This window comes from Mytilus edulis, chromosome 8 (assembly GCF_963676685.1).
Source record: "Mytilus edulis chromosome 8, xbMytEdul2.2, whole genome shotgun sequence".
Classification (NCBI taxonomy): domain Eukaryota; kingdom Metazoa; phylum Mollusca; class Bivalvia; order Mytilida; family Mytilidae; genus Mytilus; species Mytilus edulis.
Genome location: NC_092351.1, coordinates 45,186,539 through 45,201,225, shown reverse-complemented (window position 1 = coordinate 45,201,225; position 14,687 = coordinate 45,186,539). Strand labels below are relative to the sequence as shown.

Below are 14,687 nucleotides of genomic sequence, written 5' to 3'. Positions count from 1 at the left end.
TATAGAACTGGATTGGCTACTAACAGTGAATTATAATTTCACTATATCATTTTTATTAATGATTTAACAACAAAAAAAATATATATATTTAACTTTTTTTATATCTCGAAGCTAATGCACATAACAGTTCATTCCTTTTCTTTACCTTCACAATGTTATCTGATCTTTATTTAAGGAATGACTGTAATATTTTTTCTGTCTATGAAGAAATAACATAAAAAATTTGGTGCATACTGAATAACGAGCGTAGCGTAACATTGTGCACCACATTTTTTTTTTATGTTATTTCGAATAGACAGAAAATATATTACAGTCATTTCTTATAATTTAATTGTAAATTCCATATTTAACCGTAGAAAACCATGAAAAAACGTTGATGACGTCACGGTAACATGACTAAATTATGTCTATGGGCTCATAACAAAATAACGTCAGCCAATCAGAAGACCCGTTAAAATTAAATTATAAGGTAATAAGTCTAAATATTCTTCAAACTCAAAGTTGTTTTGAAAAAAGTTAAAACATAATGCTTTGGGAGAATTTTCCATTTCTGATTTCCATGTCTGCTGAAATTGGTCAAAAATTATCTGTATAATGCTTAACTTTAACCATTTTGGATTAAAACTAAAGTTACTCAGATTTAACCAAATATTTGAAAGTCCATAATTATTCAAGATATTTTGAATACAAATCAACCATTCAATATTCTAAGAGTACTTACTGATCATCTAGTTAGTATTACCATAACTTTTGATCATCTGACCATAATAAAACATTGTTTTAGCAGTCAGTAAATAGGTGTAAAAACTCATTTTAAAGTTAGTAATTACTGGTAATAACTGGGCCGTTTCAGGAATTACCTGTATTAACTAAGTGCATCGGGAATTACCTGTAATTCCTAAATTTTAGTAATTACATGTAATTCCTAATTTCACCTATTTACTGTAACATATATAAACGTGAAAAATAATTGTCCTCTCTAAGGAGGTATAATAGTTGTGGCTCTTGTGATCTATCACCATTATATGAAACGCGAAAAATAATTGTCCTCTCTAAAGAGGTAAAATAGTTGTGATTCTTGCGATTTAAACAACAAGATATAGAGAACGCTCTGAATGGCTTATTTATTTTTCATATTTGTTATCTATCATACGATTGGTTGTACTTGTGTCACATGTTTTACTTATTTTAATATATATATGCAACTGGTATGACCCCTTCAATAGTAAACATTTCAAAGAAAACAGTAGACAGAACACTGAGAGTCTCTGTATATTGTAGGTGTCAGACCACCAATTACTCCCTCCAATTTAGAACGTATGTAAAAGTAGTCCTACTTTGACACAAAATAGTGCTTTTGATGTCATTGTTTACTTAAACTAATCAACAAATTTGCAGAAATGAAACTTTTGGTGAAAGGGAAATATATTTAGACCATTTTGAGCCAAAATTCACTTGTCTATGAGTTTGCATTAAAAATTCAGGATTAATGCGCTACATAGTACACTAATTTAAGATTTCCAGAAAACCGGGAGTTATTTTGGTAGTACCTGTCTTTTCAAAATCAGAAATTTGTTACAAGACTTTAAACATTGGTTGAAAATTGGCATGTAGGAAGGTGATACATGTACAATTCAGGATATACCTGGTTTCCTTGAAGTTAAACTTAAGGTAATATATTTAGAAAGCTGTGAAAATTGCAAAATTTGGTTGAACAGATAGGGATTTTTAATTGGTGGTCTGACACCTAAAGTAGTATATTCGTAGTTAACATGTAGTAGATAATCGCGAAAAATAAATGTCCTCTATAAGAAGGTATTTTAGTTGTGGTTCTTTCTATCTAACCACCATGATATGGAGAACGCTCTGATTGGCTTATTTATTTTTTTCAGTTTTGTTATCTATCATACGATTGGTTGTATTTGTGCATGTCTCAAACCGGAAGTCTTATCTATGACTAAAAGTCATATCCGGACTCCTTTTTTGTCGTTTTTCTCTCAAAATAACTCAATCTGAATAATCATAAGAATGGATGACAAATGCGACTATGCATGTCACCTATAGGACACAGAGGCATGATGATTGATTTATTGTGGAAAGAAGAGAATCGACACACAACATGAGGTCTTCCCGTTTAATAGTATAGAAACTAAAAAAAAATTATCGAGTGTTGCGTTTCTAAAGTCCGTCAGTATATAAAACGATTCACGTATATTGAGTGATTTTCTTTGGCGTGAAGTTATAACTTTCTATTTATTTAAATATTTTGGTTATTGCAATTAGATAAATGAGGTAAGATATATTCCTCTATGTTTGTCATCACAATTATCGTAAATTACTTCCATACCTTGAAGATTAAATTATTTTGTTATGATTATCATATCAATCTAGAGATCCGTTTTTCTTTTTGAATGGGAAAATGTGCGATTTTTTGCAGGTTCGGCTATGTCAAATAAGCGCTTCAATAAATATATTTAAAAATGGAAAAGTAATTTGTTTTGTTTTGGTGTATATACACCTCCCCGTAATAAATCAGATTTAAAGTAAATGAGCAGGTGCACAACTACATGTCCAAGTTCTCATTGCAACATCATTGGAATTCCATCAATTCATTTTCAAGAAGTCGTGATATTCTGTATTTAATGTCAATGTTAGAGTGTCTAGTTGACAGATGAATGGAGCGTGTTTTGCGACAAAATATGACTACATGCTAAAAATGTACGTAGACGATTTTAAAAACAAATTGTAACTCATAAATTGAAAATAAACTGATAACGCCATGCATTGCTGTTTTTGTCACTATAACGTATTTGTTAAACGGTTAATGAAAATACGTTTAGTGCACATTGTTTTGGATAGTGTTTTCCTATCGGTAGTATCTCATATATATGGCATAATTATGAGAATAATTTGCATCGCTTCCTAATAAAAGAGACACAAAATACAAGTCGAATCTAAACTGACAATTCCATGGCAAACAAATAAACCCCCCAAAACGATAAAAAATTAGCAACAGTATAACAAATCACAAAAAAAACCATAAAATCGAGCAACACGAACCCCACCTAAAACCAGGGTTGATATCATGCCCTCCGTCCTCGCCTCCGTCCGGAAGAGTAAGCATATACTGATTCACTAATAACACCCGTCGTGTTGCTCATTACATTCTCTTTTTAATAAAATTGAGAATAGAAATGGGGAATGTGCCAAAGAGACAACAACCCGACCATAGAAAAAAACAACAGCAGAAGGTCACCAACAGGTCTTCAATGTAGCGAGAAATCCCGCACCCGGAGGCGTCCTTCAACTGGCCCCTAAACAAATATATACTAGTTCAATGATAATGAACGCCATACTAATTTCCAAATTGTACACAAGAAACTAAAATTAAAATAATACAAGACTAACAAAGGCCAGAGGCTCCTGACTTGGGACAGGCGCAAAAATGCGGCAAGGTTAAACATGTTTGTGAGATCTCAACCCTCCCCTTATACCTCTAGCCAATGTAGAAAAGTAAACGCATAACAATACGCACATTAAAATTCAGTTCACGAGAAGTCCGAGTCTGATGTCAGAAGATGTAACCAAAGAAAATAAACAAAATGACAATAATACCTTAATGTTGACCAACAGCAGTCTGTTATTTTAACTTGAAGTTAATCAGAAGATTCTCAAAAAAGCTACTATGAAAAATCGAAGATATATACTTACCAATGAATCCACTTTGTCACATAATATTATCATTAAATCATAATATTATTAAACTAAAATGATTTTACCTGCACACACGAAAGACGTCAAACGCTCCTTCCATCAGAAAGGTAACAAGTGCTACGATCTTAGCATAATTAGAACTTTATGTTTTGATTGTGAATTTCCAATTAATAAAATTTTGTAACTGTTCTAAAGCTGTGGTTATAAATCCCTCAAACGGAGCAAAACCCGAGTTTTGTCTGTTCTTTAATGACTTTTTGTATTTATCCTTGAAAACACTTTATGTTTTTTGAGTTTCTTAAGCGTGCAATCTCTTCAATGGTTTATTTTCTTTGAAAAGCACGTGTTATGCGTTTCGACTACCACTGCAGGACTTTCTTATTATTTGCTTTGATTTTCCGTTGTTATTTTTTGTAGATTTTTTTTTTTTTTTAATTTTTCTAATCTGTTCTTTTAATTCTTTTTATTTCCTACAACGTGGGTTTAACTAGACTAGTCTTGAGATACATGGGTTTTTATTAACTGTGTTTGACTTTGAAGTAGCTGTCAGTAACTACAAATACTCCCAGATATTTACTTTGTTTGCTAGAATGAGGGATAGAGATATACCATGTCACGTTCTGTCAGTCTTTTTGTTTGATGTTTTTTTGTGTATCGATTTGCTCTGTTAAGCATTTTTCAACGATTTTCAATTTTTGTTCTTAATTGTGCTGTAACAACTCTGTCTGCCTCGTAATAGTGTTGAGCGTGCACACACATTTTTAACTCCGCCATATTCTGCATGTGTCTGTCTAAAGTCAGGATCCTGTAGTTCAGTGGTTGCTGTTGCCTCATGTCTGTCATGTTTACTTTTCGTGAATTGTTTGTTATAGATTAGGCCTGTAGTTTTCTCAATTGAATTGGTTCATATATTTAATGTCGGGCCTATTATGGCTGACTACAAGTATACGGTATGGACTTTTTTCACTGTTGAAGACTGTACTGCTGCATAATTGCTTACATCCACATTATTTTAACTTTGGTAGATACTTGTCTCATTGACAATCATACCACATTTATTCGTTATGAAAAACTACGTATTAAAAAGGCAAAATGTGTTTTCTCTCTTTTAGAAATCAAAACGACTTTCAGATGGTCTCGACAATACATTGGCCACTTGCGATGTTAGCACCACATATTCAAGTAATGAGGACACAGAGAAAAAGAATAAAGATTAACAAAAAGGTGAAGAATAGTGCGACAAAGCAAAAAGTTCCACAGATAATATCAATAGCGTGAGGTAATGTGCACCAGTTTCTTTAATTATGAAGTCTGTTAATTTAAGCGAATTAAAAGCAGGAATGAAAGTATGAGAATTAGGTTACTATATTAATCAGTATATATTTATATTGTTATATAGCGAATTGACAGAGTATTATAGTCAAATGTCTTTATAGTATATAAGTGTATCTTAGTGATATAGCGAATTGACAGAGTATTATAGTCAAATGTCTTTATAGTATATAAGTGTATCTTAGTGATATAGCGAATTGACAGAGTATTATAGTCAAATGTCTTTATAGTATATAAGTGTATCTTAGTGATATAGCGAATTGACAGAGTATTAAAGTTAAATGTCTTTATAGTATATAAGTGTATCTTAGTGATAAAGCGAATTGACAGAGTATTATAGTCAAATGTCTTTATAGTATATAAGTGTATCTTAGTGATAAAGCGAATTGACAGAGTATTATAGTCAAATGTCTTTATAGTATATAAGTGTATCTTAGTGATATAGCGAATTGACAGAGTATTATAGTCAAATGTCTTTATAGTATATAAGTGTATCTTAGTGATATAGCGAATTGACAGAGTATTAAAGTTAAATGTCTTTATAGTATATAAGTGTATCTTAGTGATAAAGCGAATTGACAGAGTATTATAGTCAAATGTCTTTATAGTATATAAGTGTATCTTAGTGATATAGCGAATTGACAGAGTATTAAAGTTAAATGTCTTTATAGTATATAAGTGTATCTTAGTGATATAGCGAATTGACAGAGTATTATAGTCAAATGTCTTTATAGTATATAAGTGTATCTTAGTGATATAGCGAATTGACAGAGTATTAAAGTTAAATGTCTTTATAGTATATAAGTGTATCTTAGTGATAAAGCGAATTGACAGAGTATTATAGTCAAATGTCTTTATAGTATATAAGTGTATCTTAGTGATATAGCGAATTGACAGAGTATTAAAGTTAAATGTCTTTATAGTATATAAGTGTATCTTAGTGATATAGCGAATTGACAGAGTATTATAGTCAAATGTCTTTATAGTATATAAGTGTATCTTAGTGATATAGCGAATTGACAGAGTATTATAGTCAAATGTCTTTATAGTATATAAGTGTATCTTAGTGATATAGCGAATTGACAGAGTATTAAAGTTAAATGTGTTTATAGTATATAAATGTATCTTAGTGATAAAGCGAATTGACAGAGTATTATAGTCAAATGTCTTTATAGTATAAAAATGTACCTTTGTGATATAGCGAATTGAGAGTGTATTATAGTCAAATGTCTTTTAGTATATAAATGTATCTTAGTGATAAAGCGAATTGACAGAGTATTATAGTCAAATGTCTTTATAGTATATAAATGTATCTTACTGATATAGCGAATTGACAGAGTATTATAGTCAAACGTCTTTTTAGTATATAAATGTATCTTAGTGATCTAGCGAATTGACAGACTATTATAGTCAAATGTCTTTATAGTATATAAATGTACCTTAGTGATATAGCGAATTGACAGAGTATTATAGTCAAATGTCTTTATAGTATAGAACATTTGCTTCATGAAATATTTTTAACCTTAATGATATGGTTATTCTTATCATAAGGCAGTTGTGGCGTTCCATACTATTTACCGGATATTCTATAACATGAGCAACACGGCGGGTGTCACATGTGGAGCAGGATCTGCTTACCCTTTCAGAGCACCTGAGATCACCTTAAGTTTTTGGTGGGGTTCGTGTTGCTTATTCTTTGGTTTTCTCTGTATTGTCATGTGTACTATTGTTTGTCTGTTTGTCTTTTTCATTTTTAGACATGTCGTTGTCAGTTTATTTTCTATTTATGAATTTGACTGTCCCTCTGGTATCTATTGTCCCTCTTTTGTATTTAACGGTGAAACATAACATATATAAAGGTTGAGGCGTAACAAAAATGTCGCTACTTCCATTTTTGACAGAAAAAAAAACATCCGAAAAGTGCGGTTTGTGGCATTTTTGATAGGATTTTTATAACTTAGCTTGAATTTAGCCGTTTTTCATGTCCAAATCAGTTCAATAGTTTTACATAGACTACTGAAGACGACTCTTTAAGTGTCTAAATATGTCCAAAAGTTGAATCAGATATACTTCACATTTTAGGCCATAATAAGCCCCTACCAGACCTTCTCCTTTAACAAGACAATTCCTTCAGACACCAAGATGTGTACTTTTTGTAAACTTGGTGAAGAAACCATTGAACACCTTTTTTTTGAATGCCCAATAACTTTTCAATTGTGGCAGTCTTTTTCAAATGTAGTAAATCTTTTTTTTGTAAACTTTGTTCTTAACAAAGAGAATGTGTTTCTTGGTTGCAAACATGAAAGTTTATTACTGAATCTGTTAGTCATAATTACAAAGAATTATATATACAAATGTAAATTAAATGAAACGAAACCAAAAATGGTTGGGTTAAAGAATAGAATAAAGAAATACTAATGTCTTGAACATTATATTGCAGAGAAAATAACAGAGTCCAAGTGTGTAAAATATTTTGGTCTCCTTTACATGTAATATTTAACTAATTATTGTTACATATAGATGAGAAATTCTATTTTCTATGTAAGTCAAGATACATATTGTAGCATAACAAATGAGTGGAGAGTATTTGTACTGTATGAGAAAAAGTCAGAGAGCGAGAAAATATTACCAAATTAAACTTATATGTTGCCTTAAATACTATAAATGTAAAAAATCAATTTGTCAGTGATAAAAATTGTATACTGAATTAGTTTTCTAGAATATGTAACCCCTTATTACCCTTGTCAGGTGGTATGTAGGGGGTACATGTATGTTAAATCCTGGCTATTGAAAAACAAATAAAAAAAATTAAAAAAAAAGATAATTCCTTCAGGCAAATATGAGTCATTGGATGGATTCGGCTAACATTTTAGATAATGTTTGGTTATAAAGCACTTTACGTTCCTGAGGACGATAAATACAGAAAAGCGTGCAGGACGCTTAACATGTTTATAAACTATTTTAAATTTGCAAAACAAATTGTTGCAGTGACCTGTGGGAGCAAGTACATTCCATCTCCGCAATTACACTATAAATTCAACTTAAATTGATGCATGAGGAGGACTATTCAGTCATTCAGGTTCTATAGCAGAATATTTTTGTTTACCTCCGGAACCACACTTTCAACAAACAACAAACAGCAGCTTATGAAGGCGGCCATATGTATGGTGCAGAATTCAAATCAACCTTTTTCCGTACCCCGCATGAAGATGTTCCATCTGCTGTCTGCAGAAAAACTGGTTCGACTTCAATCTTAATTACCAAATGGTATAACGGATGGAATACAGAATACCATGGATATCTAGCGTCAGGGAAATATGATCATGCAGCCGCTCACCAAGTTCTATGTGCATCTTCAACAATCAACTACAACAGAATCCATGGCCAAAAAAATCTTTTTTTTGTTGATTTAGGAATTACAATTGCAACTGGAATGTTTCTAAGAGACAAAACCCCTACCGAAAAGCAGAAATACCCCCGAGGCCACAAATGCAAAGATAAAGTCCTACACTCTGAAGCGAGCTTTAGCTGGCCAATGAATGAACCAATTGAAAAAGACATTAGATAAACAATGACTACTGGTTCATGACGTGGCGCCAAAAACTGGGGGATATGTTTGGTAAAGGGGTAAGGGTTTTTCACTCCTTCGGGTTATAGACGATTTCTGCAATATTCGGTTGGTAGATTTTGACTTGCTGATATAATTTTTGCTTTCACAAAACCACAAACACAATTTGTCTTTAAAGAGCAGTAATTCAATTTTTGATGTGACACGTCTTTTGATCATCTGAATTTTTTTTATCTATCAGCTTAAAGACATCATTTTGGAATGTGATCCTGACGTCATCAACGATTGTTCATCAATTATTCCTTGAACTTGAAATTTAGAATTCAATTATAAGCAATGTAAAAAAAGGTCTGTCTATCGAAATAACCGTAAACTTGTAGTGCAAAATATTGACTTACAAGCTACGCGGGTTATTCAGGGTACACCACATTTTTGATGTTCATTCTTCATAAACAGAAAATAATATTACAGTCGTTTCTTTAATAGCTTTAAAAAAGTCTGCCGAAGATTTGGACCATGTTTACATGTTTGTAGATTTTATTTACCGATCATTGTTGCTTATTCAAGTGTCTATCTATGTGTTCTAATTTATCAGATATTAGCCAAAAACAAAAACAAAAATATGAAAATCTTCATTATAGGGCAATTACTCCAATATAGAGTTGTCTGAGGATTCCGGTAATGTATGATACCAGAGACATATTATTGTATTATATGTATTATATGTCTCTGATGATACTATGTGTAGATATAATTTTCCTAATCATTTTTGCCTAAATAAATCAAGTATAAAACTCATCATTCTACACCAATAACTCCTATGAGAATTCGTCCAACAGTTTTAATGTAAAAAGACAATAAATAGATCTAGTCGTTCTGAATACTTATTAACCTGTTTGATCTTCACTTTGCATAGATAGGATAGCTGTTTTTAAGATAATAGACAAAATTTGCCTATTACTAGTTAAAGCCATGTCGGCCATGTTGGTTGGCAGATGAAAGCATTGATCATTTTTCAGACAAGATGCCCTAATAATAAGAAGGGCAAAGTTTATTTACATTTGTTCTAGCAGTTTCAAATAAGAAGACCAACTACGCAGACAAACGCCGACGACAAAGACAAACGGCTGACGCCAAATGATTAGAAAAGCTTACTTGCTACTTTGAGCCAGTTAAGCTAAAAATGAGTGGAGCAACAAATGATTTTAATTTTACATAATGTATCTAAAATATAATCTATATACATATACATAACAATAAATGTGTAACCATAGGACAGGAAACAATACATTGCGATTTAACACGACATAAAACTCCATAATAAATATGTTTACTTTCGAAATTTTCCAATTTCAAGAATTGATGTTGCTGAAATATTTTGCTCAATATAAACACAACGTTTTGTATATCAGTTAGTTCATTCATTCATCCATCAAAAAGACTGACTAAATAGAAAAAGAATCCAATCAGTTTCATATTATAAAGTTACATGGTAAATATGTGAAGTTGGGGTTTTTTGGTGTTAGGATAGACAGGATAAGTAAGATTTTTGTTTAATGCAATCAACAGATTAATTTTTTGTAATATCGGACATGGCAGTTTTTATGTTTTGTTGCCTTTGTTCGACAAAAGTTGCACTTTTTCTTTGTCCAGTTCTAATCGTTCTTTCTCCACTTCAAGTCTTCTTTTGTCTACATCAAGCCTTTCAATTTCCACCTTAAGAAGCTTCTCGTGCATCTCTTCGATTTTAGCTATAATATTCTGTTCAAGTCGATTAAGTGTTGAAATGATTTGTTTTCTTTCTCGAGATTTCTCTTCCATAGCCATATCGTCATTTGGTGTTGTAACATAGTCGTCCCTAAATAATGATAATGTATAAAGATGAACCTTACTGGGATAGTATTTCTATTTCGCAACAGGAAGGACTCCAGACTGGATATACATGATTCACTAAAATTGGTTCTTCCAATACTTTGCGAATTTAAAATACGTTTAGCTTAAACATTACAACAGTACACATACAAATTATTAATTGTAAAGACAATAAAAACCGTGTGAGAAAAGCATAACCTTTTGTGCAATGCCAAAATATATATACATAATATCGACAGTATATACGTTTTCATAAACGAAAAATAATACATATTTGGTAATGATTTAATGTTGAATTGTTTATCACTTGATTGTTTCGATATTTTAAAAAGAAATCCGACTAAATGTATTGTATTTAACCGTTAGCAGTTGTATATTCATGTGTGTGTATGTTTTTTGTATGGTAATCAGGTTTTATAGCAGTATTTTTTTTCATTTATTTACCTTTTATTATGTTGTATTGCTTTTATTTCAATGGTTTTATTTTTTTTCAAACTTGAACGCGATCATGGCGTTCAGGGCTAAGAATTGCTTTTTTAACATACTATAAATATAAATATATACTGATTAATATAGTAACCTAATTCTCATACTTTCATTCCTGCTTTTAATTCGCTTAAATTAACAGACTTCATAATTAAAGAAACTGGTGCACATTACCTCACGCTATTGATATTATCTGTGGAACTTTTTGCTTTCTCGGACAATTCTTCAACTTTTTGTTCATCTTTATTCTTTGTCTCTGTGTCTTCATTACTTGAATATGTGGTGCTAACATCGCAAGTGGCCAATTTATTGTCGAGACCATCTGAAAGTCGTTTTGATTTCTGAGAGAGAGAAAACACATTTTGCCTTTTTAAAACATACTTTTTCAAAACAAATAAATGTAGTATGATGGTCAATGAGACAACTATCCACTAAAGTTACAATAATGTGGCTGCAAGCAGTTGTATGCAACAGTACAGCCTTCAACAATGAAAAAAGTCCATACCGTATACATGTAGTCAGCCATAATAGGCCCGACATTAAAAATATAAACCAATTCAATTGAGAAAACTACAGGCCAAGTCAGACATAAACCACTGAACTACAGGCTCATGGCCTGAGACAGACACATGCAGAATATGGCGGAGTTAAATATGTGTGTGAGCGCTCAACCATACTACAAGTCAGACAGAGTTGTTACAGCACAATTAAGAACAAAAACTGAAAATCGTTGAAAAATGCTTAACTGAGAAAATCGATACCAAATAAACATTAAACAAAAAGACTGACAGAACGTGACATGGTATATCTCTCCCCCTCATCTTAAACAAACAAAGTAAAAATCTGAGAGTATTTGTAGTTACTGACAGCTAGTTCAAAGCCAAAAACAACAAATATAAATCCATGTATCTCAAGACTAGTCTAGTTAAACCCACGGTGTAGGGAATAAAAAGAAAAAAAGAACAGATTAGAAAACTTTAACAACAAAATATACAATCTTCAAAGAATAACAGCGCAAAATCAAAGCAAATACATGTAATAAGAAAACTCCGCAGTAGTTGTCCAAACGCATAACACGTGCTTTTGAAAGAAAAACAAACCTTCGAGGAGATTGCAAGCTTAGGAAACTCAAAAACATAACGCGTTTTCAGTGATAAATCCAACAGGTCATTTAAAGAACAGAAAAAACTCAGGTTTTGCTTTATTTGAGGGATTTCTAATACAGATTTAGAATAGTTACAGAATTTTATGAATTGGAAATTCACAAACAAAACACATCGTTCTGATTATGCTAAGATCGTAGCGCTTGTTACCTTTCTGTTGAAAGGAGCGTTTGACGTCTTTCGTGTGTGCACGTCATATCATTTTCGTTTCTTTAAGTATTGTGATTAAATGACAATATTATGTGACAAAGTGGATTCATTGGTAAGTGTATATCTTATATTTTTCATAGAAGCATGTTTGAGAATCTTCTGATTAACTTGAAGTCAATAGAATGCTGGTATGTCAACATTAAAATAAAATTGTTATGGGCAACGTGACGGGTGCTATAAGTAAATAGTTATCAAAATAAGTAAAACAATGAATGCTTACCTTTCCGAAGCGCATGCTATCACCCCTGGATTTAGGTGGGATTCGTGCTGCTCGACCTTTAGTTATTTACTTTGTGATTTGTATACTGTTGCTGACTTTTGATAAAAAAAATTGTTTGCAAAGGAATTGTCAGTTAAGATTCGACTTTTATCTTGTGTCTCTCTTTTATTAAGAACGATGTAAAATCATACTTATGCCAAATATATGAGATACTTTCGATAAGAAAACATTATCAAAAACGATGTGCACAAAACGTATTTTTTCTTAACCGGAAGAACAAATATGTTATAGTAACAAAAGGTGCACAGTAATGTTATCTAGATCTTTGACTACTTTTTAAACCAAATATACAACAATTAGAAAAAAGTTAATTATCATTCCATGCCAGTGATAATTTTAAATGTGTGTAAAATTTGAGTGTAGGAATACAGTTTATTAGATTTGCAAAAATAAATGCCGTAATAGCTGTGGTATTAGTACCCATGAGACAACTCTCAATCCAAGTCATAACTTGTAAAAAGTAAACCATTATAGTTAAAAGTATGGCCTTCAACGCGGAGCCTTGGCTAACACTGAACATCAAGCTATAAAGGGTCCTAAACTGTTTATTGTGACGCTTAATTTTTAAGTGCGACAACAACTTCTGGATATATCAGGTTTGATATATTCCTTTAGTGGCATAAACTTACCATCTAGACCATTAAACATTGAAAGTCAGCTTGTAACAAAGGATCATCATTGGTTTGAGATCACTCGGGACCATTTCGTTTCTTTCGACTAGGTGTTGAGACATAATGTATTCAACTGAACGAATTAATATCAGATCTTTCATTCTGCTCTGTTTAATTAGCTGTAAAACGTCATTATAAACTAGTTTCACGGAGCAGACAACTTTGATATAACGTTTGAAAACACACATTTGTCTCCTGCTGTTTCGAAAAATTGTTTGTCATATATGTTACAGTCTGTTTGTTTTCTCTTAGCTTAATAATTCTTACCTCTTTACGAAGATTTTCTATGGAGTTTTCTATAAATTTTTTCTGTTCATTAGTAGCTTGCCTTAGAACCTTTTGACTGAAATCTTCTGCCAATACAAAGTCTTCGACTTCACCTTTTTGATAACAAAATCGAACAAAGCTTTTATATGCTTTAAGTTTGTAGCGGGTTGGTAGTTCTTGTTTCTCAAAGGCCATTTTGAAATGATGTTTTGCCTTTTCGGCGCGCGGTGATACCACTGTCATGTACGTTTCTGCAATGTCTAAATGAACGCTTGTTAAAGCTATCCATGGCTCCATTTCCGAAAGGATAGATTCCATTTTATCACAATGGAATAATGCTTGTTGTATATAATTTTCTTTTTCAGTCGGAACTTGCTCAGATAGAACCAGATTGCTCAATCGTAATATATTCTGTATCATACACCGTTGATAAAGATCATAATTTTTACACATTTTCAAAACCCCGAAGTCAAAATATAGTTTTTCACTACCAGACTTAATCATTTCATTTAAACTTTCGATTACTTCAAAAGTTATTTCTTTACTTTTCAGTCTGCGCATGAAATAATAAATACCACCTCTTTTCGTCAAAATATATCTTACGGAATGAAGATTCGTACTAATTTCCTTGATGTAGTCGTCAAGTTTCGCGGCAATGTTCAAAGCATAATGATATTCATGCAAAGCTTCCCTGTTAACCTTATATTCAGATGTATGTGTTTTGGAATCAATTGAGTTATCTTCATTTTCGTCTTTTGCCTCGTCAATAAATACCATATTTTTACTATGGTTATACATGATGGTTGCGAATAACTCAGCAAGAAACCAGACTCAAGCTGGCAGCCACTTTCATCGGCCAATCAAGATAGCAGCCACTTTTTTCCAGCAGCCAATTTTGACGATATGTCTAAAAACCAAAAAACTGCGTGAGGCTCAAACGTTCCAAAAATCGCTAAATCTTAGTAAAATGCAATCTAACAGCGGAAATCGACAATTTCACGGTTTCTGCTAATTTCTAAAGCATTTCATTCCGTTTTAAATATGTATGTAAGCGGTCTGTCCTTTATTTGACATTCGATAATTGATATTCAATATCCAACCGACTGCTAGCCGTCGGTTCAATA

General features: G+C 32.0%; 1 protein-coding gene across 1 annotated transcript; it reads right to left on the bottom strand.

Annotated features, from left to right (window-relative positions):
* Window positions 1–9,802: 9,802 nt before the first annotated feature.
* LOC139485695 (uncharacterized) lies at window positions 9,803–14,382 on the bottom strand. The gene is made up of 3 exons (XM_071270338.1): window positions 13,564–14,382; window positions 11,147–11,313; window positions 9,803–10,472 (listed from the first exon to the last, which is right to left on the bottom strand). The coding sequence occupies exons 1-3, from the start codon at window positions 14,359–14,361 to the stop codon at window positions 10,217–10,219; spliced, it is 1,221 nt and encodes a 406-aa protein (XP_071126439.1). The 5' UTR covers window positions 14,362–14,382; the 3' UTR covers window positions 9,803–10,216.
* Window positions 14,383–14,687: the final 305 nt, after the last annotated feature.